This window comes from Pogona vitticeps, chromosome 2 (assembly GCF_051106095.1).
Source record: "Pogona vitticeps strain Pit_001003342236 chromosome 2, PviZW2.1, whole genome shotgun sequence".
In the NCBI taxonomy this organism is placed as follows: Eukaryota; Metazoa; Chordata; class Lepidosauria; order Squamata; family Agamidae; genus Pogona; species Pogona vitticeps.
Genome location: NC_135784.1, coordinates 192,310,579 through 192,337,115, shown reverse-complemented (window position 1 = coordinate 192,337,115; position 26,537 = coordinate 192,310,579). Strand labels below are relative to the sequence as shown.

The window sequence follows — 26,537 nt, the reverse complement described above, 5'->3', positions numbered from 1 at the left end:
GCCTTAAGCATTCATGAGGAAATGAGTAATAATTTATAATTAAGTAGAAAAATATTCCATCAACATCATGGAACCCCCTAAGTTTTCTCTCACTGGAATTGTGTCCTCACGTGCAGCATTTTATTTTTCATTACAGAAAGAAATGAAAAAAAAGTAAAGAGATGTACATGGATCAACAGCAGGGTGGAGCTTATACTGATTCTTATTGTGAGTCAGGGTGCAACAAGACAACCGAAATGTCCCAGTTTAAATTGGCTAAACAGGTTTATTTTGAGATACAGTATGCCATTTGGGGCGATCCTTGCCTCCACGTGCAAAGATTGGTTGGTTTTGGAGCAGGAAACCACACCACACCTCAAGTGAACCTATTTAGCCCATTCCTTCCTTCAAAAGGAAAGGGAAAAACCCTTTCCACTCTGTTTCTTCTCCTGCCTCTTCCTCTGTGGGGGAGTGGAAGAAAGCAGCATTTTTTTAAAATTTGTAAGTGGCATATCACTAAATTGGCTTTGTGCTACTCAAGTGATTCAGTGATGTATTTTAAAGGAATTTTTTAAATTTTTTAAAAAAATCTTCCAGAGTTCCCTTGTGCCTCCCCCTTCTGTGAGTTGTTTTAGACTTAGTAATGAAAATTATTAAAATTATTAAAATCTAAGTGGCATATTTTTACTTTCCACCTGTATGAAGTCAGATCCTGGAGTGATTCGGCACGCTATTATATTGAAAAATACTTTGAAATTTGCATAGACATTGGCATGGGTGAATTTAAAGTATTTTTTGACGATCACATGGCAATGTAAAACATCCTGTCAATTTTTTTTTATTTCAATCCAGACTTTTTCCTCTTGTCACTGGGGGTTTCTTCTCTTTTCCTAACCATAATGATTCAAATGGTGTTTTGCTTGTGTGGTGGTTAGTTTTGTTCTACAAAAGGATGTGGAGGTTGACTTTGTGTGGTTTTCAGGTGATGCAATTAAGTTGCAGTGTGATGTTTTGGAATAGCAGGAACACCCACCACAGCGATCTTTCACCCTAGTCACTCTGAAATATTTTTTTACTAATTTTTAAAAATAAACTATTGAGTCTAACACTAGATTAGCTTATCACTGAATAGCTACATTAGTTTCCAGCTAGATCACCTCTGCACAGACAATACAAAACAAAGAAGATAACTGATACAGAAATTGAAACAACTCCAACAAATTCCAAACAGACTGCAGTGTTTCCATAGTATGTGTGCATGTTAGTATGTACACGGAGAACTATGGGGGAAAGTCCCTTTTCCCCTACCACTATACAGATCTTTAAACAGGTTGTCATGTATGTTTTAAACAGTGGTTTGACAGGAGGCCATAAAAGGAGATCCAGGGATCGGCTGGACAGGGGCTGTGGGCACTGGTCAAAACATATTGGATTGAGGGGCTAATGTGGGCACAGGCACCAAAACAACTCAGGGTCTTTGTGCGACCACCTAAATTGAATGTATCACAAAACAGACTGCAGATCAAGCTGATGCAAAGTCAGATCACTGTGAACTGGCTTGCCAATGTAGTTACACTCTTAATGAAGTGACTGCTAAGGGATCCACTTTGGTTCAATACTGGAGATCACACATGCCAGTACCAAATCAAAATGTAGTAGCACTACCTGCAATAAAATAACTCAGTAGCCCCAGCCTAGGGCCCAAAAAGGTGCAGGTGGGCATGGATAAGTGTTGGGCTGGTTTGTGATTGCCAGTACATGATGTGAAAACCAGTCCGTTCCTAAAGAGGTCCAAACTTCTGGATAGAAAGAGCCACCCAATCCCTTGTGTAGAGCAAAATGTAGCGTTGCTAAAAGAGGTGAATGGCCAGAGCTTGAGATAATGGCAATATGCACATCCAGGAGTTAGTCTGCCGTTGAATTAGGGACGAGGAAATTAGGAAGTGCCACTATTTTTCATCAGCCACTATTTTCTCAGCCCTATCCCCTCCTCTGAAACATACGGATGTAATGATAGCCCACCTTAAAGCATATTTATAATGACTGTAAAGATAATGTGAAAAGCTCTTGAAATGTTACTCAGATGTTCTAGTTGTGCAAAGTCATTAATGTAAAAAATATTTCCAAATCTTTTAAGAGACAAATCTCTTTTAAGGTCTGGAATGTAATGAAGGGTTCCACTTTTATGATTTTCAAAGAGTATGGATAATTTAGACTGGAAAATATATATATATACTCTCAATGACCCTGATGGATTGCAACTGAGGTGACTCAGATCAACTATAGCATATCTTTCTTAAGTGCTAGAAATGTTTTTGTCCCATGCATAGAAACTAATTATGCATTCTTCCTTCACAACTGTTCTAGAAAGATTATTCAGAGATTTTTAATAGAGAAAGTAACTGCTCATTCTTCTGCCTAAAATGCTACTTTGTGTGTGTGGCACTGTACACACGTTACATCAGGAGAATATATTCCGCCGCCCCCATCTAAATGAACCAAACTCTTTGAAAATCTTAAGGTGAACTCTTTCATGTTATTCATTTCAGTGGCTGTGTTTTGATGGCTTGGAAGGTGAATTACTAGGATGAATTTATTCTTCCATAATTTATACAAGTATAACAGGACACTGATGTCAGCAACAACATGTTACAAAACATATCTAAATATACTAGGACTGCTGCCCATATATATTAAAGAGCAGTATTTGCCTTCCTTGTAGCAAATGTACACTAGCAATATACTCCATATCTTAAGAACTATTTCCTATTCTGTTATTTCCAATGTATCACTTTACTCTGTGTTCTACTGAAACTCATCCAATTTCTGTTAAAAAGCATGTCAAACACTCATCACATACAACTTGTCCATTTACACCGTATATTTATACATCAACAGTACTTCACCCACCATTTCAACTACAAACCCCTACTATTCTCCTAAATGTGACAAATAACTTATATGAGAGGTTCCCAAACTTTGGGGTCTGGTGCACAAATCTGCCACAGATGTGTGTCCATCCACAAAATGACTGTTTTGGTGGAATGGTCAATCAATATCATCACCATCTGTAGCAGCATTTCCCAGAAGGGCAAATAGGGCTGAAAACAGTAGAAGATAATGAGGGCTGAAAACAGTATGAAGATAATGAGTACAAGGTAGAAGAGGAATTTTTCCCCAGTTCCCAGTTTTATCACCTCTAACACTATCCCATAAATTCTCTCTCACTTACTCTATGATGAAAACATACTGGATTCTCTCTTTTCTGTGTACCTCTTACACATATGCTATTACCCACAAACATGACCAATTTACTCTATTAATCCATCAAGCAAGGTCACAGACATCTTTCCCATCTTTAGTCCTCTTTACCTAGCTATGGTGCAGTTTGCTCAACAATCTTGCCTATCTACGCCTCACAGCCCTCTCCATCTATTCCCAATCCATAACATCTGGCCTGATTTTGTGTTTTCTTCCCTGTTTTTGTACCACTTATCCTGATAAAAAGTTTTGGAAAACTCAGAAACTTGCATTATTCTGGCGTTTGAATTGGTCCTAATATAGCAAGCTGGATAGCTCAAAGATTTAGATGTCTGGGTGCGGAGCCACAGACTGAGAGTTTGATTCTCCCCTGTGCTTTTCCTAAGAGAAGATCTGGCCTGCACGCCTGCACAGCCATGGGCAAGCTGCACAGTCCCAGGTGCCACAGAGTACTCTCTACCTAGGAAACCCTGGGAAGGGTTGCAATAAGTCAGAATTGATTTGATGGCATGCAATTATTTATTATAATTTATTATAAATCCACCATCTGTGGATTTTATTTTGTGCACTTCTGGCACTTTAGAGGGCTTCACCAGAGTGCTTCACTAGGGCTGAGGAGATCCATTCACTGGGGCTTAATGAAGACCTTAGGCCACTCTGTCTCTTAACCTCATCTCTGCTGGCTGATGCACGGATAAAATGTGTGAATGGATACAGGGGACACCATGCACTATGCTTGGAGCTCCTCAGAGAATATCAGGATAAAAATTTAATAAATAAATACTATATTTCCAGTTGGAGAACAGTTTACCTGTAGCTATTTCCTCCTTCCTCGTATGTGTTTTTCAGAGCAGATGCTCCATGTTCTTTCCAGTGTAAACTCAAGTCAAAACTAATTTTCTTCTTTTATTTTATATCAAGGTTCTCTTTTTTCGAGATGTCCAGCGCCCCGCCTTGCCCGGTAATTCTCGATTCCTTTCAGCCTGTGACGCCAGATTTGGTGGACAAGGCACTTGATCGCTGCCGGGCCTCCACCTCTTCTCTCAACCCTTGCCCGGCCTGGCTAATCAAAGCAGCCAGGCCTGTAACAACAGAATGGGCCACTGCAATAATTAATGGGTCTCTCCAGGAGGGCAAGGTTCCCCTTGCCCTCAAGGAGACACTCATTAGGCCCATTAGGAAGAAACCAAACTTGGCAACAGACGACACTGGAAACTATAAGCCCGTCACCAACGTTTCTTTCCTGAGCAAGGTAGTTGAGAGGGGGATGGCAGATCAGCTCCAGGCGCTTCTGGATGAAACCAATGCTCTGGACCCATTCCAGTCGGGCTTCAGGCCATGCTATGGTACGGAAACGGCACTGGTCGCACTGATGGATGACCTGTTGAGGGAGGCCGATGGGGGCAATATTTTCTTGTTGGTCCTCCTTGACATCTCAGCGGCCTTTGATACCATTGACCACGGTATCCTCCTGGGGAGGCTCTCTGAGTTAGGAATAGGTGGCCTAGCGCTTGCTTGGCTCGGTTCCTTCTTGGAGGACCGGCCCCAGAGAGTACAGCTTGGGGAGAGGGTTTCGACCCCATGGAGCCTCAATTGCGGGGTTCCACAGGGGTCGATCATCTCTCCAATGCTGTTTAACACCTACATGAGGCCGCTGGGGGGTTCATCAGGGGGTGTGGCGCTTCATGTCACCAGTATGCTGATGACACGCAGCTCTACATCTCCTTTTCATCTACCTCAGTGGATGCCGTTCTGTCCCTCCAGCGCTGCCTGGAGACTACTGGAATGGATGCAGTTGAATGGGTTGAGGCTGAACCCGGACTAGACGGAGGTCTTGAGAGTGGGTGGTCCTTCCGTCAGCAGTATAGGTAACTCCCTTTCTTTCGGGGGGATGACCCTTGCTGCAAAGTATGAGGTTCGCAGCTTGGGGGTACATCTGGACCCGGCGCTTACCATGGAAACCCAGGTGGTGTCCGTGGTCCACTCTGCCTATTTTCATCTATGGCGGATTGCCCATCTGCGTCCATATCTTGATCGGGGGGCCCTCACTACTCTAGTACATGTGCTCGTAATCTCAAGATTAGACCACTGTAACGCACTCTACGTGGGGCTGCCTTTGAGGCTGATGCAGAAATTTCAGATGGTCCAGAATGCGGCAGCCAGGCTCCTTAGTGGGGTGAGAAAACAACAACACATCTTCCCCACTCTGGCTGCTTTGCACTGGTTGCCCATCCGTTTCCGCGTCAACTTCAAAGTGCTAATGATCACTTATAAAGCCCTAAACGGTTTGGGACCTCAATATTTGGCAGATCGTCTTCTCCCACCCATATCTACCCGGATCACCCGTCATAGCCAGCAGGGACGGCTGAGGGGCCTGACATCGAGAGAGGCCCGGAAGGAAAAAACTAGAAACCGGGCCTTCTCGGCGGTGGCCCCTTGGCTGTGGAACACCCTCCCAACAGAAATTCGGCTGGCACCCTCGCTGGGTGTTTTTAAAAGACAGTTAAAAACTTGGCTATTTAGGCAGGCCTTCCCTCCAGTCAGCTAAGTCTTTTTTATTTCTTCTTTCCTTATCCTACCCCATTTTGGTAATCCTTTCTTAAATTAATTGTTTTTAACTAATATAGTAATTTTATTTTTTATGATTATATATATTTTATATTGATATATTTTATGCTGTAAGCCGCCCCGAGTAGACATGGTCTAGAGGGGCAGGGTATTAATTAATTAATTAATTAATTAATTAATTAATTAATTAATTAATTAAATAATTAAATAAATAAATAAATTTTCCCCAGGTTCTATCCTTTGATATCACTTCCTTGTTAAACCCTTTCTCTCTTCTGTTGAGTGGGTTGCTCAGGAAAGGACAGCTTACCTTCCCAAAGTTATAAGCTGATTATTTGCAGAGAGATGTTAAAACAGGACAAGCCTGGACTATATAAAGTTATAATCCAAAACCATAGGTTCCTATTCACATGTATCATACTTAACTTGTACTGATGGAATGGACCAGCATTACACAGTAACTATTTTCTAATATATCCAAAGTGGCAATTATTTTCAGCCATCAAAGATATATTTTATTGAGGGAAAGCACTGATCCATCTCCTTGGGACCCGAGTTTGCCTCATGTTCTCAATTAGACATCTCTCCTTCACTTACTACCTGGCTCCCTTTTAATTTGAGATCATAGGAAATGTAAAATGCACAAAAATGTAAATAATATATGCTTTAAGATTGTACATAAAAACTGTAAGGAAGGTGAATTACAGTTTTAAAATTACCTCACCTGAATGAACCCATCTATTGATTTATGGAAAGGCAAATGTCAACATGTGAAGCATAAATGACATTCATTTATTTGAAATACAGAAGTGTTTCTGTCAAGTCAAGTTTTTTATTAGATGAACTCAGTGACACAGAGTCAATCTACCAGCATGCTGACTGCCTCTTTAGGTGACATTTCACGGATGAATTGCAAAGCCATTTGTTTAATTCCACAGAATTTAAATATCAGAACAAAATGAGCAGTTCACACAAACGGCATTTATTTTTTGCACACAGTCAGATGGAGAAAAATTAGTGTGAGGTATCCACTTACATGAGGATGACTGCACTCAACACAGGGCCATATGCACATAAGGGTACCCTCAGTGAAAAATCCTAATCACATTTTTCTCTACTATGGTATAGTGTCCAAAATCCTCTTGCTTTGCTGTGGCATAACTTTCAGAGGTGAACTGCCTTATTGAGTTTAAATGTGGGGCCATAGGTTTTTGGTGGATTTTAATTGCTGAGAGAAAACGGGGTGTCTATATTTGGATGGTGAAAGTTGTGTATATTTTAACTTTTTTTTGTAGTGTTGTCCAGTTTTACCTTGGGGAAGAGCACCTCATTTCGTTGCACCCACTTGTGAGCGCAATGACAAATAAATTTCTTATGTCTTATGTCTTATGTCTTATGTTAAGAATCTGTACAGACATTATCTACTGCATACTGTGAGATAAATAGCACAATGTAGTAGCCAAAATCCTGTTCTATGGGATTTATGTGGGTGTGAGGCTAATAGTATAAACCATAGTGGTGAATTACCACTAATTACTATATACTCGAATATAAGTCTAGTCTTTCAGCACAATTTTTTTTTTGCTGAAAAGCACTCCCCTTGGCTTATACTTGAGTCAGTGTCAAAATTACATGTTCTCCCCTGCAGTACATGTGTTCTCCGGACTCCCCCACTCATCTATAGGCGCCTGCAGCCTCTGTGGGTGGTCCAATGACCCGAGTTAAGTACATATTCTATGTACCCATCTTCCTCCTCCCTCCTCTGTCTCCCTTCATCTTGTTATGCAGCAGTAGAGCAGTAGATAAGCACAGCATCCGGTATGAGTCTTCCCTCCACAGGCAGTGAAGAGTGTCTCGCAGCTTAGAAGGGCAGTATCTCCAAAAACATTTAACCTACTGATGCCTCAATTAATGTAATTTTATTGGTATCTATTTTTATTTTTGAAATTTACCAGTAGCTGCTGCATTTTCCACCCTTGTCTTATACTCGAGTCAATATGTTTTCCCAGTTTTTGTGGTAAAATTGGCTTATATTCAGGTCGGTTTATCTCAAGTATATATGGTAATCAGTTGCTGTTCACATTTCATAAAACTGCTGAGTTGCATAAATAGCATGTGACAAGGAATGTGAGTGCCAACTCATTAATTAGCAACAATTTACATGACCACAGTTCTGCCAACAGGATTCTCTTGCCATTGCTTTTTCTGCCATCTTCAGAGTTGCTTCAGAGTTATGGTGACCCAATGAATCAGTGTGTGATCAGATGGGCATTTTCCCAGTTTCTCCAGCTGCGGAGATGGGCTTGTTCACAACTTTTTTCAACTATCAGATGATGTAATGACTGGAGCAGACCAGCTCACCACAGAGTGTTCTTACCTAGACCTTTCTGAGTCCCTGTGGATAGGATCGCTCTGTTTTGATTCATTTCCAGTGTATCTGATCACTGGAATCATACCAAAGCAATCTTTTTTAGTTCCCCAGTTAATTTCAATACCCCATATCATTAGTGGATTAAACAGACATCTCAACCACTTAATGATACAGGGAATTTCGGAAATTAAATTGGAAAATTAAAAACATCTTTCCTCTGCTCCTCCATGGATTTTATTTAAAAACAATTAAAGAACATGGATGTACTGTACCACTTACAGAAAAGTAAGAAAAGAAGATGAAAAAAAGAGAAGTCTTCCTCCCAGAATCATGAGGAGACAAGTGGGAATGAAGACAGATATTTCTCCCCTGTCTTTGCTTTCTTAAAGGAGCCAGACCAAATAAGATAGCTTGAAAGGTTGTGTTGCCATTTTGATGCAAGTACCATACCAAATGGCAACAGACCTCTGTCCAGTCTTAAGCAACCCTATTTAGCCTGCTTCAACCTGTTCTAATTTCCATGTAGAAAAGCCTTTAGTGACCTCCAAAGTGTTCCATCACTAACAGCCCCACTCAAATCTTCCAAATTCAAGGCTGTGGTCTCCTTGATTGAGTCAATACATATTATGTTGTGCCTTGCTCTTTTCCTGCTGCCTTCAACTTTTCCTAGCATTATTGTATTTTCTTCTGAGTCTTATCTTCCAATTATATGCCCAAAGTATGATGGCCTCCATTTTGTCATTTTCACTTCTAGAGAGCTCAGGCTTGATTTGATCTAGGACCCACTTGTTTGTCTTTCTGATAGTCCACAAACAAACTGATTTTTTTTCCAAAAAAACTGAATTTGTTCATATCTCAAACAAATTGAATGTTCCCTGTCAACTTTCTTCAATTTACAAAAATACAAAGTAACTGAGAATACCACAATATGGATGATGTTCTTATTTTCCAAAGAAGATTATTCTTTGTACCTGTAATTCCTCCAAAGCGTCTCTTCCAAAGTTTAAGTTCTCTGATTTCTCAGCTGCAGTTTCCATTTGGACTGATGACTAAACCAATTCAAATGAAATCTTTAATAAGATTCTTGCTATACACTAATAGGCTGGTCATCACCAGGGATGTTATTTTTCTGGGGTGTGTGTGTCTTTCACAAATGCCTCTCTTGTTTTTTGTGTTTCTGGTCACTGGTCACTTGTTTTAGATGAAAGTGCACTGCTGTTTGGAGTTGTTTTGTTTTGGGTTTCCCATTTGTATTTCTGATACTCCAAAAGCCCTACAGAACTTTCAAAAATTACTCAGAAAAGCAGAGAGGAAAAGCAACAGAGAATCAATCTGCTCAAAATACAGGAAACAATAAATGAGATCTATACAGGCATTAGTTTCTAAAGAAAGCCTCTGGTAATGCCCACACTTCAGTAGACAATATCTCAAGATACTCCTCAAGGCAAGAGACATCACCACCACCACTCTTATGAACAGATCAACAGGGGGGAAAAAATCACTCATTCAACAACTAATTCAAAGGGCAGTAAAGTATTCAAAAGCTAGAAAAGAGAAAACAACAGTATAAGTCCAGCACAACACAGACCCTCTGGGCCCAGGCAGGAAATCAAAAGAAGGAAAGAAAGCAGCCAGACAGCCAGGCACCATCTGCCTGGAACATACAAAAGGAATCGACAACAACATAAAACCATCCCCACAAAATTATGCACCATTAAAAAAATAAATATACGGTAAATTAACAAAAAATATTTTAAAAAAATCAACCATCTAGGCAGGGCACCCATATAAACACACATCACAGAGGGAAAAAAAGGCAAAATAAACACACACACACAGCTCCTACTTCTATATTCAAGAAAAGTAACCAAGCACGTAAAGGCAAAAAGTACAATCAAATTCCCGTGCAAACCGAAACTACTAGAATACTGACACCATATTTACTTTACTTTATTTATTTATTTAACTTATATGCGGCCCGCTTGACCCAAAGGTCTCTGGGCAGCTTACAACAATCTTCTCTTCTTTGAACTCAGTCAAGAGCAGCAGCAGCAGGGCAGGCATCACCAAAAACAATCCAACGAAATTGGGGGGGGGACACCCCCAAATCACAACCTTATGCACCTGAAGTGACAATGAGATATAAACATTCAAAATTCTTCTCCTAAAGCAAGGGCTCCCAAACTGTGTGTTGCAGCTCCAGGGGGCACTGTGAAACCCAGGGAAGGGCGCAAGGGGAAAAGGGATGGAACAGAGAACTACGATGGCAATAAAGGAGCTCCTCTCCAGCCTTCATAGCATTATATCTAACAGGATCAGGAGGTGGAGGCCATGTGCCTGCCTCTCTTTTCCCTGTCTCTATGGGAGTGTTTGCTGGATGGCCTTGTGAGCTTCCTGCATCAGGCCCTGGAAGGGGCAGGGCCCTCGGGGATATTCAGAGAAGGTAGGAGAAGATGGTAGGGTATGTGTGTCAAGATCCTGTTCCTGGTGGGAGAGAGAGCCCAGATGGCCCCTCTAAGCAAGGGAAGCTGTGGGGAGGGGTCAATAAATCAGGGGAGCCATGAGGCCAAAATGTTTGGGAACCACTTTCCTAAAGTTAAGCATGGAAAACTCAGGAGCTTATACAGTATTGCCACCAAAAGAGTTTTTTATGCACAGGTCAAATGGTGGTGTGATAGAGGCCACAGGAAAGCCTGCACCAGTTTCTTCTGACAATCTTCTAATTGTTGTATAAAATATATAATGCTCAACAGCTTTGAAGATACCAAGCATTATCAATATAGAATTCAGTGAAATAAACATGTGTCCTCTTGGAGCCAACCATTGAGTCTGGTTTTATTTTGTGTTTACATTATGTATTTTATTTTATTTCCTGTTTTATTATGATGCTGTGATTAAAGTATAGCTTTATTGTACAAGTTGTTTGTTTTCATGGTTATCTGACCTGTGAAATATGAAGCCTACGCTTACTTTTTATATTATGCCTGTGTGAGACCCCAGTCATATTTGTGCAGCTTTTTTTTTAAAATCCACATTCCAGCAGGTGATTCTAAAAATGGTTGCAGTGCAAAAAACACATTCAAATGTAAAAACTGTGAATTACATTAGCACCAAATATGATACATTAGGAGAAGACAGTTTGCTCCTGCCCTGTGCCAAATCTGGGACATTTGGGCAAAAAGGTTTTTGACTTAAAATTTTAAAATAACTAACACTGCTGTTACCTTGTGCAGAACCAAATGACTAGAAATCTCCAGCTGATTTAAAACATATCAGATACATTGATAAGAGAAAATAAGCATGGGGGGGAGTATTCCTGCTGTCCGCTTTTTTTATTTCACAGAAATTAACCCAAACTTGGCTTTAATAGAGTTTTGGAAACTAATACTTTTGAAGCCATAAAAATGCTGAGTTTACGAGCTTTATAAATTCCCCCAGATTTTTAACAGATTTAATTTTTGACCCTGCCACATTGAGCAGACTCTGAAAGAAAGCAGTTATCTCCTACTGGGCCAAACATCTTAAACTGCTTCCTGTGAAAATCTTTAAAAAGATATGTTTTTAAAAGAATAATATTTAGCAGCTCACTCATTTAAACTCCTACCACTCCCTGCCAATTTCTCCCTTGTATCTACCTTACTCTTTTAGACAATTGAAATTCTACTTGTAAAAATAACCTTATAGTCATTATGTGTTTTCTGTTTCATCAGTTTTAACATTCAGTGTTAAAAACAGCAATGTTTTTGAATGAGCACCAAATAATGGAATTAAACTTTTTGCTTGGCCTTGAAGAAATGAATTCTCAACCCAGGAGACTGAACTACCACTACTCCTTTTGATGAACTTAGCACAGATGTTTGGGCAATTGTTCTTTTTCCACCTAAAGGACAATGTTATCCATCTTCTAGGCATGTCAGAAAGAATTAAGAGTTGTAAATATCAATGTACAGTACTCACAATCCCACAAATTGTCTCTTTAAAGGAATATGACATGGTCACTACTACAGTTGTCAGACCAGTAAACAGGATCTCATAAATTGTTGATACACAGCATTTCCAAGGATATTTCAAGTTACATGATCACTGGGAGGAAGTCGTAGATAAATAAGCCAAAGAAAGATGAATGGTATCTGCTTATGTGTATTCTCAAACAAAAAATTTCTGATTCTTTGAATAGATTTTGTAACAATCCAGGGAACCTCTGAGGGGCTGGGAGTCCTTGGTTCACACATCCTGATGTTTGGTGGGCTGCACCATAGCCTCTCGATTTTTTACCTCTTCCCTTGTATTTAAATGGCAAAACCATTTGCCACTTAAATACAACACATGCACCCTGGCTAATCAGAAATAGGAAGTGACAGGCTAGTCCCATCCAGTTTCTAAGAAAGGCTCTAGATTAAATGAGACCTGAAGGAAAATTACATTTAAATGGCATATTTCATCCCACTTAAATTTTAGAGGGAAATCAAGGAGTGGGGCTGGGAGACTGAGAGAAGAGCCTTCTGGAAGATCTTAAAAAGCAGATCGAGTTGGGTGTCATCAGCACACAGTTGGCACCAGACCACAACATTCTGGACAGCCTCTTTCAGGTTTTTCATGCATAGGTGAAATAGTGGGGAATCATGGAACCCTGAGACATTCCAGAGGCTAATGGTTAAGGTGTTAAACAAGAGTCCCCCAACACCACTACCATTCACAAAGGGACATCATGCAAGGGGAAATCCCAGAAGCAGACTCCTGTGTTCATTTGTCAACCACTTCTCACCCAAACACAAAGCAACTGTGAGGGCTATTTTTCAACAAGTGTGAATGGTAGTGAGCAGAAGAGGGTATCCTGTAGTGTAGACCAGTGGTCCCCAACCTTGGGCCTCCAGATATTCTTGGACTTCTACTCCCAGAAATCCTGGCCAGCAGAGGTGGTGGTGAAGGCTTCTGGGAGTTGTAGTTCAAGAACATCCGGAGTCCTAAGGTTGGGGACCACTGATGTAGACAATCCTGACTGCTGCCATTGGTGTTGTCAACATTCAGGCTGCCCTTTGCTATATAAAGCTTGGCATCTTTTCTCCAGCCGGTAAAGCGAGCATAATATTTTGAAGCATATCGGGCCACTTCCTGACTTTTTGAATTGTGGGTACAGAATCACAGTGTCCCATATTCATAAATAGGAGGTTTTCTGACGAAATGATTATTAAGAATACTCATATCTCTTCTTTCCAGTTGAAAATCTCAACTACTGAAAAAAAATCTAACTAAGAAAATTAAAAACCACAATGGAAAACAAAAGCAGCTAATGAATTGTGGCACTGGTATGAGATTCTGAAATAGGGGACAACCAGCCTATATGCAGACCAAAAAATAAAATAAAATAGGCGACTGGAAACTTTGGAGACAAAAAAATCAACCATTAAGTGTTAGTGATTTTTTTTACTGAGTCAGACATTGAGCTCATTAAAATAAAAATAATAACATTCCTAACAGTTTCCTTTTCTATCTCTTTCTACATTTCCTTTTCAGAGGATGATTACTGTAGATGTGACCATGGGAGTTCCACATGGGTGACCCAAGAGGAAAAGGTCCTTTCTGCACTCCTGTGAGCTGTGCCTTGGATGCTACGATACACAGATATCTTCACTGGACAGACAGGGTCATATAGGTGAAATAGTCCTTTAAACACAGAAGCCTACAAATGATTGGATCATGAGCGAAAATGAACCTACAATTAAACTAGGTGATGTAAAGGAGGAATCACATGCCTCAAGAAACCAGCTCTGGTCAGCAGACTGGAGTCTCACATGCCACCAAGCTGCTTCTGATGCATGGCGACCCAATAAATTTGCTCTTAGAAAGAGTTCTGTCTTGCTATGATCCAGCACCCACTTGTTTGTCTTCCTGGTACTCCACACTATCCATACAACAATTCTGCAAACGCATATTTGGAATAAATTAATTGAACTTTTTTCTTGTCAGCTTTTCTCATTCATCAGCTCTCACATCTGTACAAACTGTACACATCTTTTTATTTAAGAATCGTTTCTAATCCCTTTATAGCTCCCTTTCCAATCTTAGGCTCCTTCTAATTTCTTGACTGCAGATTTCATTTGAACTGCTGTCTCAACCAAGGTACAAAATATCTTTAATAGTTTCAATTTCCTCATTGTTAACATGAATGTCACATTTTTCCTTTCTTGTTATTCAACTGCAATTTTGCTTTTACACTTTTGGTTTTCACTTTCATCAGTAGCTATTTCAAGTCATCATCATGTGTCATCAAGTTGCCTCCAATTTATGACAACTTTATGAATAAGCAATCTCGAAAATGTCACATCCTCAGGCCTCCTCAGCTCTTGCAAAGTCAAACCTGTGGCTTACTTTAGGGAGTCAATCCCTCTTGTATTTGGTCTTTCTCTTTTTCTGCTGCCTTCCACTTTTCCCAGCATTACTATCTTTTCCATAGAATTCTCCCTTCTCATGATGTACCCAAAGCAGGAAGTCCTCGGTTTCAAGATAGGAGATGCTAAGACATGCAGTCACTATAGGACCATTGCTTTAATTTCCCATGCAGGTGGATTGGTGCTCAAGGTGCTGCAATGAAGACTTTTATCTTATATGGAGCAAGAAATTCCTGATGTTCAAGCTGGATTTTGAAAAGGAAGGGGCACTCAAGATCATATTGCAAATAATTGCTGGCTACTGGAGAGTGCCAGTGAATTTCAGAAGGATCAGTCTGTCCTTTATAGATTACAGCAACGCCATTGACTTTGTGGATCAATGGCTTGTTGTGAAAGAAATTGGTGTGCCTCAAACTTGATTGTCCTGTATTGTGTACAAGAAGCTATCACTGGGACAGAATATGGAAGACAGAATGGTTTCCTATAGGCAAAGGTGCATTTTCTCCCCTTCTCTATTCAATCTGTACACAGAAGATATCATATGGAAAGCCAGTCAAAATCCTAACAAGAATATGCCAGACAAATATGGAAGACAAAACAATGGCCTACAAACTGGAAATGTTCAATATACATTCCAGTCCCTTTCTTGGGCATTTCCCCTTTTACCACTTCTCACTGTGCCAAGGCTTGTTCCCTCCTCCTCTCTCGCTCTCCTCAATATGAAGGCTTCCTGGGAAGTCTCTCTCGCCTCCATATCTCCACTTCTTCTCTGGGCACCATTAACTTCTATTTTCCTGTCCATGAATTCTCCAACTCAATCCATTCCCAGCCCTCTGGTAGAATTTAATTTTTTTTTTCATCTTCTCATTGTCAGTGTCAGACCATCCTGTCTGCTCAGTCTCCTCTTACGTTCCTTCTATATATACTTCCTTTTCCTCCTCTCCTTCCTCCTCTCTCTCTTAATCTGCCTTTCATGCCTTTTCCTCTGAACTTGTGCTGTCAAGTTTTTTCCTGAGTTTTCTTCCCCCACTACACCTCCAAGTCCTGGGGCTTGAGTTTCCGAGTAACACCCCCCCAACATACTTTTCCAGGTTAAGAGGGGACAGTGCATGAGTGGGAGGCAGCTTCCTCTTACCCTTTTTCTCACATAGGTAAACCCCACAGTACCTGAATCCTTCAGGTCAGGCAAAAAAAAATGTTATGGCACTTAAAAGACATTTGTGGATAAGTCCACTTTATTAGACATCTTCTGAATCTTTCAGGTTCTTTTATTTCATTCTTCCATTCTGGTTTCTAGTGTTAGACCTAATTAAGTCCTACAGAATCCTGACAATTAGTCCAAAACAAAACAAAACGAAAAAAACCCAGGGGTTAGGCAACAATCAAATATTCCAAATGTGGGCAACAACTATACATGAGAAAGAAAAATAAGTCATCCATAGATGTATGCAGGCACTAATGGTACTTTAAAGTTCACATTTATCATAATTACCATTTTTAATATTGTTGTTCATACTATTGTTAGCCACCCACACTGACCTGGTTGCCAGATGGCGTGGGGTACAAATTCAATCAATCAATCAATCAATCAACCAACCAAGAAACAAACAAACAAACAAGACCACCCTTGTCATCCTCATTCATTCATCAACAAGAAAAAGACAAGGAAAGGGGAAGAAGCTGGCAGGATCAGTGGCGCTTTCTGTGGCAGGGAAAAGGCATAAGAAGAGTGCCCCATATCCCATCTAAATCATTTTGAGGGTTGAAAAGGGGCTATAGTCTTTACTCCATTTTCCCACCTTTAGATGTTCCAGTTCTAGGAAATGATAAATTAAGCGATTTTAATTGCAGAAGGGTTTTAGGATTACAAGGCAGGTAGGATAGTGCAGGTTTTTTTTTCCCCAATATGTCTGCTCTTCATTACATTGCACTTGGCACATTGCACTGCACATTGTACTGAACTTCCAAACTATGCATATGATAGGCCAGAGTCCCAGGAGGCTAGTTCCTTTCTCGGGGGGTGGGGGGGAAGATTGTGTGTGTTACTTATGATTATAAGCATGTCTTGTTTCGGTGTGATCAATTTCCTCTTCAAAGCTTGGATGACAGCTTAGAGTTTCATCTTCTTCAGCATTGGTAGTTTGAGCATAGACTTGAATCATGGTTATGTTGATAGGTTTTCCATAGACCCTGATTGATATTAACGGGTCATTATAGCCCTCAAACTCCCTGTGCTATGTCTTGCCTCAGTATATGAACCACTCCACTGCTTCTGAGTTTATCATTTCCACAGCAGAAGACTTTGTAGCTGTCTGACTGAAAATATCCTATTTCAGTCCACTTTCATTTGTAAAAGACAGACAAGCAGCAGTAAAAAGTGGCAGATACCAGGTCCGTACCCTGAATGCAGTTTTTCAGCAACTGTCAGGTAGAGACAAAGAGAACTACTACGACAATAACCAGTGCAAATAGACAGAGGGAAATTTAAGCCTAGATTAGGAGCGACCAACAGGGAAACACACTGTCTGACCAGGAGAAAATCCCTCTCCAACCTGAGCAAAAACTGAGGTCAGATATGAAAGCCTGGGAGAACACTGGGAGATACAAGGGGACAAAGAGCGGTGGAAACAGGATCCAGTGCCTTTGCTGCAGGTGTTGGCTGCCAAAGGAATCCAACACCTGGACTGAGAATAAAAGGAGAAAATCCTTGAGCTGTTGACAGTATCAGAAATGAGAAAAGCTCTTGGAACCAGTTGGAGTGTGAAGCACCGTTATATGTAGAGAATTTAGATGTTGCTCCAGCTGGGCTAAATGCCGACTGTTTCGAGCAAGAAAGTGACTTTGGCTTTATCGGGGGTGAGAAAGGGTGGTGGCGGCAGCGGCTGTACGCGAACCTTCTCACAACCTAAAAGATGTGTACCCAAAACATCCTGAAACTGAAAGAGGAGCCCCTCAAAAGCCCCAGAATGAAAGAGAGTGAAAATTTCTCACAACACCTCTCTAGCAGAAGCATGGTATTTGGGTGTGGACTAAAAGAGAGGTCAGGAATGACAAAACAATGTTGCATTAACTGAAAGGTAGGCATGAGCCTCCTCGAGTGTTAAGATCATCAGGAGAGGCCTTTCTCTCAGTCCCCGCACCTTCATAGATGCATCTGGTAGTGATGTGGGAGAAGCCCTTCTCTGTTGCTGCTCCCAGACTTTGGAACTCCCTCCCATAGGAGGTCAGGCTGGCTCCATCTTGCTGTCCCTCCACAAGCAGGCAAAGACGTTTCTCTTCAGGCAGGCTTTCCCTGAGTGACTGGCTCTCTGAATGGGGTTTTTTTAATGGATTGTTTTGCTTTACTGCTTGTGAATATATTTTGGTGTTGCTTATGTTTTTTGTATGGCATTTGTTTGGGTTTTTTTGTATGTTATACTCACTGTTGTTAGCTTTAGCATTGTCTTTTAATGATGTAAGTCGCCTTGAGTTCTTTTTAAGGAAAAAGGTTGGGTACAAATATTTTAAACAAACAGATAAATAATTGATCACTTCCTCTTTAGGTTACTTCAAGGAAATTATATCATTCTTAAGGGAAATAGCTCCTCTTTCTTCTGCAATTCAGGGCTGACCATGAGGGTGCTTCTATTTTGTGATTCAATACATTTGAACACATACATGGCAGCCAACTCTAGGGGCTTCTATACTCATACTGTCCTGTCGCATCCTGAATTAATTTCTTGCAACAATAAAGCTATACTTTCCCTTTCACCTTTGTTTTGTGATGTGAGTGGGTTTCAAACACAAAGCTAGGGACTAGCCATCCCCGACTGATAATTATCTGAGCTCCAGGGGAAGCACAAAGAAGGCAGATGTGGTTTTTAAAAATAAATAAATGAAACCACTCTTTGTAGCCAGTTACAACATGAGAGTCCCGGAGCACTCCCAAATGCAAATGTCATTTTCCAAGGGAAACAAAACCTCATCCAAACCAGGCTACAACTCAGATTCAACAGTCTTCCTGAACAGGATTTCTGCCTTTTAAAATACTTCAGGTTTTTGGTCCTTCCCCATCTTAAACTGCTTCTCCCACCCTTGTTAACTCAATGAGGAATAGAAGATACAATGGACATCTGTATCTGTCTCCCCACCTCAAACTTAGAGCAACTTTGAGAAGCAGAGGATTTGAATCTGGGAAAAGACACAGGGAAAAGGGGTTAAAACAACAACACATCCATTAGGAGGCATGCTCATCAGGGATCTCCAGTGTCAGATCTAGTTTGGACTAAAGAAGAGGGTGGCATGCTAGAACAGCATATTAAATCTTTTTAGAAGCAATAAAGTCTCTCCTCCAAATGTATCATCTGGGGAGAAGGGTAGGGGGAAGCCCAGCCCTGAGTAGTATTTCCAAGGATTCCACATCACCCCCTGGCTGGGTTTGGCAGCGCACCAGGGTGCTGCAGCGCACAATTTGGAAACTACTGATGTAACTGAATATTAAACTAGTTGTCTCCTTACTTGGGGATTTTTTTAGAATTGCTTCTTGGGCACATCTGATATTTACAACTACAGAACAGCACCAAATTCAGTTTATAGTGCTTGTAAGCTGTGGTGGGCAAAGTGCAGCCTTATAGACGTTGCTGGACTATATCTCCTAGCCTCTCAAAGTCACCATAGTCTATGGTGAAAAACACTGACAGTTGTACTTTGCCCATCCCTGTCTCAAGCCATCAGAGTTTTATATATATTTACTTGGAAGGAGTAAAGCAGAGTGGAACAAGGCAATTTGAACTGTTCATGATTCAGTGTTTAAAAAGCACTATCCATCTGCCACAGCAGACTTGATAATTTGTTTATGTATTCAGGTCTTGACCATGAAGTGCTTTTAGAAATTTTCTATGATGAGAACAAGAGGAAAAGAACAGAAGAGAAAGGAATATAATTAAAAGGCAGGATAAATAAGGACAAAGGAAGAGAAAGAGACCAGAATTATATATAAAATATTTTGGAACAGAATAGCAGAAATGAAGGGAGAGAGTGGAGAATTATATGAATAAATTATTATTTTGCAGAACATAAGTTAAATGTGTTCAGAACAGGGGAGAAAAATGGACTTGAAAGGCCTGTACTGATAGGTATGTGTCCTTTCCGCCTTATCACCCAAGAAGAAGCAAAACCCTCTTTCTTCATTCCTGTATGATTCACAGACACCCCAAATGATCTTTGCCAGTACAACTGGCAGGTCTATGCATGCCTGGGTCTACACAGTATGGGCCTATGAATACAAAGGCAGTGTATTCAATATCCCATCCTTGTCATAGTTGCACTCTTTCCCGAAATTTTGAAACATACTTGCCTTTAGCAGTAAAGAGATACTATTCTCTTTCCAGTCTGTTCCACAAAAACTCCATGTAAGTATTACCTATTACAGCAAAAAAACTTACCTGCCATGCCTCAACCTTCTTGATGTCTGCACATGAGCCATTGGAGAATAGCCCTTTCCCAGGAGTACAAGTATATATATCCTGTAAAGCATGAGCAATTGAGTATACTGCCAAGTACACATTATAAGATATCCGCAGATGGGTATAATCCATGTATGGGGTCTCCACACTTGTGATATTTTCTTCTCCCGTACATGGAAGACGGAAGGCAGCTGTTCCATTTCCAGCTCTAGAGCCTTCCTCATGGACCTTGTGCAAAGAAACAGGACTTAGAAAGTTTTTGTTTCCATCTGGCAGGTAGCAGTTAAAAGTCTCTTCCCAAAACTCTTTGATAAATCCATTGTTAACAGATTTCTTAGGATGTACCTTCTGCAGAAATTCACGAAAGCCAGGGATCTGTCCTGCCTTTAGAGCAAATCCAATGGTGCCGCCCATGACGTGAAAGAATTCTGGCATGGCTATGAGTGAAGAGCTGGCCCATGCTTCACTTGCTAGCCAGATCCTGCCAGTAATGTTGTGTGTGACAATCTCTTTAATCAGAGGTTCCAGGTCTGGTCCACTAGAAAAGACAACAATCACTTTTGATGTGGAATTTTCGATCTCACTCACCACCTGCAAAATCTGGTCCTCAGGTAAGTACTGGGCAATGAGTACGCTGAACTCGATACAGATGTTTCTCTCCTCCATCTCTTCCCTGAACTTTTCAATTCCTGGTCGGCCATAATTGTCATCTGCTGCAATGGTACCCACCCAGTTCCAGCGGAAGTACTCAACAATGTCTGCCATGGCAGTGGCCTGGTGTTCATCATTAGGTATAGTACGCAGGAAAGATTTGTATTCATTCCTGTTGCTCAAGAGTCGGCTGGATGAAGCATAACTAACCTGGAAGGGGAATAAAGAACAAGCAGTAATCCACTGTTAAACAAAGTGAGCATAAAGAAAACGAAAACAAGACTAATTCTGAATGATTTTCATTGTTTTACCATCTTAGAATTCTTGGACCACATGTATAAGAGATGCAAAGCACCAAATTTCAGGATACTCTTGCTTTGTAAGTCAAATGAGACACAAAATGAGCAACCTGAAAGCAGACAGACTCATACACAGAATTTATGTGGGTGATAACAACATCCAGTAAAGTAACTGAGCATTTTCTCTTTGGTTGTTGTGGGTTTTTCGGGCTCTTTGGCCACTCTGTGCTCTGGGGTGCTGTGCTGTCCTCTGAAGATGCTGGCCACAGAGACTGGCGAAATGTTAGGAAGAACAACCTTCAGAACACGGCCAAAGAGCCCGAAAAACCCACAACAACTATTAGATCCTGGCCGTGAAAGCCTTTGCGAATATATTTTCTCTTTCACTGGGAAAAAATTAGCCAAAAGAAATAAATGCTACTGCTGCCCTGACTAAAACAGATCAGGGTGATCTTGTGAAAGAGAATAATAAGAGCAAGTCATCCAAAAGTTGAGGAGGGAGTGTAGCAAAAAATAAAAACAAAAAACCATGACTTCCATTGCCTTTATACTGACAGCCTGGGTTAAGTTCATGTTCTGGAAACAATAAAAATTACCTAAGTGTTTGCACCATATAGCAGCTGGCCAAAAAACCAAACAAGAGGGAGATTTAACTCTAGGTTTAATCATAAATGGAGTCCAGGACCACCAAGTCTAGATCTAACCATGTGGTTAATAAGTAGTCAAGAAAACTATAAGAGCCAAGGAGGTTTTCTTTAGAAAATGGAACTCCTGTCTAAGTGATGATGACAACAGCAGGAAAAACAACAAGAACAAAAGAACAGATACTTTGGCAAAACCGTTGGGCTTTCTAGGTAGACAACATTCAGAAGTGGTTTACTACGTCCTTCTTCTGGGTGCAGCTTGCCCATGACTGCACAGGTTGACTCTTCTCTCAGGAGGCACAGTAGGGAATTGAACCTCCAACCTCTGGCTCCGCAGCCAGATATCTAAACCACTGAACTATCCAGTCAGCTAAGAGTCAATAAGGCAATGAAAAAAATCAGAACCATGTTGCAAAAACCCAACAACATTAAGACCAACCATAAAAACAGATTGAATATATCGGAAGCAGCAAAGTGTCTGCAAGGTACATAGTTGGAATGAGATTTAAAGACTGCAAAAAAGCCTAGTTAAATGTTTTCTACCTGGCTTTGTTGCAAAAGAAGTAAAGCAGGAACTTTTGTCTAAACTTAGTGGTGACAGAAAAAAATTATCTAGCCCTGACTAATAATTATGATTTTTTTTAAAAAAAAATCTATGCATATTAGGATTCAGGACATTATGAAATGTTTAGCTTAATGCAGGCATGGGAAATATGTGGTTCATCAGAGGCTGGACTAAAACTCCTCTCAGTCTCAACTTTAGCTACGCTGATGGTAGTTGGAGTTCAACCTCTGGAGGACCATATGTTCTCCACTCTTGGCTTATATTGACTATTCTGGATAAATGGATGGAAAAGGGTGTTTTTAAAGACACAATCATTTTTTTTATTATGGTGCTAGGCAGGTCAGGTCATAGAGAGTGGCGAATCCTCCTAAGCTAGAAATGAGCAGTGAACTGGCCCAATTTTCAAATGACACGAAATTATTCATGGTGGTAAAAACAAAAGGGCTGATAATACTATATCTCCAAAAGGCACTCTTCAAACTGGATGACTGGGCAACAAAATGGTAACGTAAATAAGGATAAAGTTGTACACACTGGAGCAAAAACTTGTAACTTCATGGATTCACCAGTGGGGTCTGAGTTGGCCCTAACTAATTAGGAAAAAAATATTGGAGTCATGGAGCAGAGCTCAGTAAAAAAAGTAAACCCAGTGTGATCCATTAGGAATGCATCATTAGGAAAGGGATCAAAAATAAAACTGCTTTTATACTAGTCTGTGATGGGATCACTCTTGAAATACTGTGTTACTGCACTCACATCTTGCTTGTGATTTTCTACAGGCTTCTGGCTATCCACTGTGGAAGTATAACACTGGCGTAAATAGGACATTAGTCTGACCAAGCACAGATCTTATGTTTTCAAGAGGAACAATTGGTTTATCAGATTATCATCCTAATTTAGAATCTTGATTTTTAACAATCTGTTATCTTTTTCTTGATGGTTCCTGCAAGGAGCAAACCCTTTATTTGTGCTTCTTGCGTGACTTTACATGTCCCTTTAGCTTTCTTCTTTTCAAGTCACTTTGATCTTTTAAAACCACAGTCTGCAGGTGGATCCAAAATCTGTTTCCTCTGAAGGAGCAACTGCAATAAATGAACAGGGGAGTTTTCTGGAGGAGAGACCTAAGAGGCAAGAACGTAATACGCAGCCATCATGACAACTGAGAGATGGAGAATACTGCACTTTGTGAAAGTGGGTTGCATTATTAGACTAAGAGCACAATCTGTTTACTGAGAACAATCTCTCACTGACCTGTACCTGCCCTCAGGAATTTGTCTATTATTTTTGTTTAGTCTTTGAAAGTTCAGATACATGGTGCAAGCAAAACAATACAAGCCAATCCATTGTTTAAAGAAATGTTTTATTGCTTTAAAGCAACTTTGAAGATATTCTGAGTGACAGTGGGTAAGGGTAGTCTGCTTAACTCTTTCTCAATGTGCAAGACAACTGGAATAATTAGCAAATCATCTAGCTCTTGAATGTGGGCAAGTATCATGTAGTAACTCCACGGATCTGTTGCCTTGTGTTACTGGACAGCAGAGGGTCCCTCCCTATGTGATTCCTCTTTATAATTTGCCTTCAACTTCTGGAATTGATGCAAACCTTGCTATTGGTAGCTCCCATATGACAACATGAGGGAACTGATTTTTGCCTACAACAGGAATAAGGAAAATGGTTCTTGTGGGCCATGTTGGTCATGCAGGGCTATCCTGTGCCCCCCAACCTTTCTCCAATCCTTCGTGCCATAATTCCTCTTCTTACTATATCTCCAAATAAACAATCATCTCCTTTTAGGAGGATGACTGGCCATTACTCTGCATTTTTAAGGGGATAACCTCTTTTACTGAAGTTTATTCAAATCAGGAATAATATTCATATTTAGTAAAAAGATCCCTATGAACCAGATCAGGTCAAGGGAGTCTAATAATGCCAAATGACCAATCATGGCACACGAAGGTTTGAGTGGCTGTCTGGATATTTTTTTAAGTATTTGGAGTAATGAGGGCAAAGGGGGGGATGCCACCGAATTGTATGGAAGAGTCCAGAAACTGAATTCAGGTTAGGTTAACTGATTGAAGCTGAATCCAGAAAAAATTAGAGGTGATGCTTGTAGAGTTGGTCTTCCAGAGAAGATGAAAATGCAGCTTTATTCACTTTCATTTGACTTGCAATTGTTGTGTTTTGTACACCACCTTAAGAGGTTGGTAAAGTAGATAACAAATAATATATTTATATTTATATAATGACAAAGTTCCCTTGGAATCTATAGCTTCAATCAGGCATGGGAATCAGGCAGCCCACCAAGATGAGTTCCATAGTCTCTGGAGCATTCCAGCTCTAATAGCTGTAACGTGGCATATAAATGCTTTCCTAAATACATTTAAAATTCAGTTGAGAAGAGGTCCCCATTCAATACCTATCCATCCTAACTATGGAAAGTGAAAGCATGCATTCAATACCTGAGGTATGTAAAAGAGGCCCAGAAGATTGGCCACTGCAGTAGAGATCCCAGAGCCAGTTGCTCCCACTACTGCGATTGTGGAAGGTATGTGATCTGAACAATTGCAGAATTCATCCAGATTCAGGGAGTCTATCTTATTTTGGGCCACAAAACTCAGTGTGGCCTCCAAGGCTTTGGAGACTGTGTTGCAGGTGTCAAATATGCTGTATCCAAGAGTTATGTTGGGAAGAAGAGTTGGACTGTTATTAATCTCCTCAATGGCAAAGATCATTGCCTGAAGCCAACGGAAACCACGGAAATTATACCTACAAAAACAAGAGGAGATTAAAGTAAGCACAGCTGGCTGTTATGTAGGGGAGAACAAAAATGAAAGAGAATTATGAAAGATCATATTTCCTGAAGAGATGCATACTGGCTGATTACAAAACAAGGGTATTTTGTACCATACAAAACACACATACACACTCTGATCTCATCCCCTCCCTTTGCCCCAGATAAATCAGATCAAGATCCTGACAGTGATAGATATGTGACTGTATTAATTCCTCTGGGCTTCTCAGAAGAATTTGCTTTTGATGCAATTGAGCAAGGTACCCTTTTCAACCATATCTTACAGATAGGATGGCGGGTGTGTGTGTGTGTGTGTGTGTCTTATAAGTGGCCACATTGGCTGAAATCCAGTAGTAAGTCATAGTTAGAGTAAGCACATTAAATCAGTAGGTGGATCCAAACTTCTTCTTAAAGGATTAGGTTTGTGCCTTGGACTGAAGCTTGACTCAAAGTACTGCTGTTTGTCTTGCAGAATTAAAGGTACATACGGTGCACATAGGAACCATGTTGCCAACCCAAGGTTAAAGGCTGGGCACGGAAAACGTCAGACACTTTCTGCCAGAAGAATCACTGAAGAGCTCAGCATCTTCCTGGCCTGGAAAGTAGGGCATCTGCATGAAAAGGAGGACAGGGCTAATGAATTTGTAATAGTTGCATATAAGAAGGAATTTTAGCACACAGTCTGCTGAAACTTCCTCTTCCAGACAACAATTAAAGATACAGGACCCCTGTCTTCTTCTTCATGTAGCCACTACAGGAATCACAAGATACTGGGAGGACCAGTTCACCCCCTAGCAAGTATGAAAGCTCTTGTGACTTCTGATTTCCCAGTCTGAGTAATGTATCACTTGGAAAGGGCACAGTGAACATCCTCCTGCACACCTGAGTACTGGTCAGTTGGCATGTTTCAAGTTTCCCCATCTGCATCCTGCCTACCTCCAAGATATTGTTCTCCATTGGCCCTGAATATGAAGCATGTAGACCAAACTCCTCCCAAAAACTATATTTGGAGGCATATAAGCTCTGATCCTCTTTGCACAAAGAATTAATTTAGGCTTGCTACCAAATAACTATTCAACAGGTAGTGACAACCAGCCACTGCTTCCTGAGAAAAGGGTTTGTCACATTGATTTTTTCTAATGTGAACCTCAAATATCTTACAGGTCCACATAGCAAAAACATGTCATGTTTGCAGTAGCCTCAAGAGGACAACTAGTTCATATGTATGGTCAAAGCATGTGGTGTGTGTGCCATCAAGTTAATTCTGACTTACATTGACACTTTTCAAGGTTTTCTAGGTTGTGAGTACTCGGAAATGATTTACCATTCCCTTCTTCTGGGGGCATCCTGAGATTGTGCAGCATACCCAAGCCCACACAAGCTGCCTCTTCTGGCATGCACAGTGGGGAACTACAGTCCAAACCTCTGGGTCTACAGCCAGATATCTACTTATGGAGCTATCTAGCCGGCTACAATCACATATTAATCTCTGTCAATGCCACAACATGTGGAGGAAGACTCAGCTGGTCAGCCAGGCAGTAGGAATGTATTGGAAGCATCAAAGGGCTGTCTACT

General features: G+C 40.7%; 1 protein-coding gene across 1 annotated transcript in view; it reads right to left on the bottom strand.

Moving 5' to 3' along the window:
* CASR (calcium sensing receptor) overlaps nt 1–26,537 on the bottom strand; it is a 61,506-nt gene that overhangs the window by 22,382 nt on the left and 12,587 nt on the right. Inside the window, exons 2-3 of the mRNA XM_072991781.2 lie at nt 24,631–24,937; nt 19,992–20,873 (exon numbers count right to left, since the gene is read on the bottom strand). Coding sequence (XP_072847882.2) covers nt 19,992–20,873; nt 24,631–24,937 — 1,189 coding nt within the window. The remainder of the gene's footprint in view (nt 1–19,991; nt 20,874–24,630; nt 24,938–26,537) is intronic.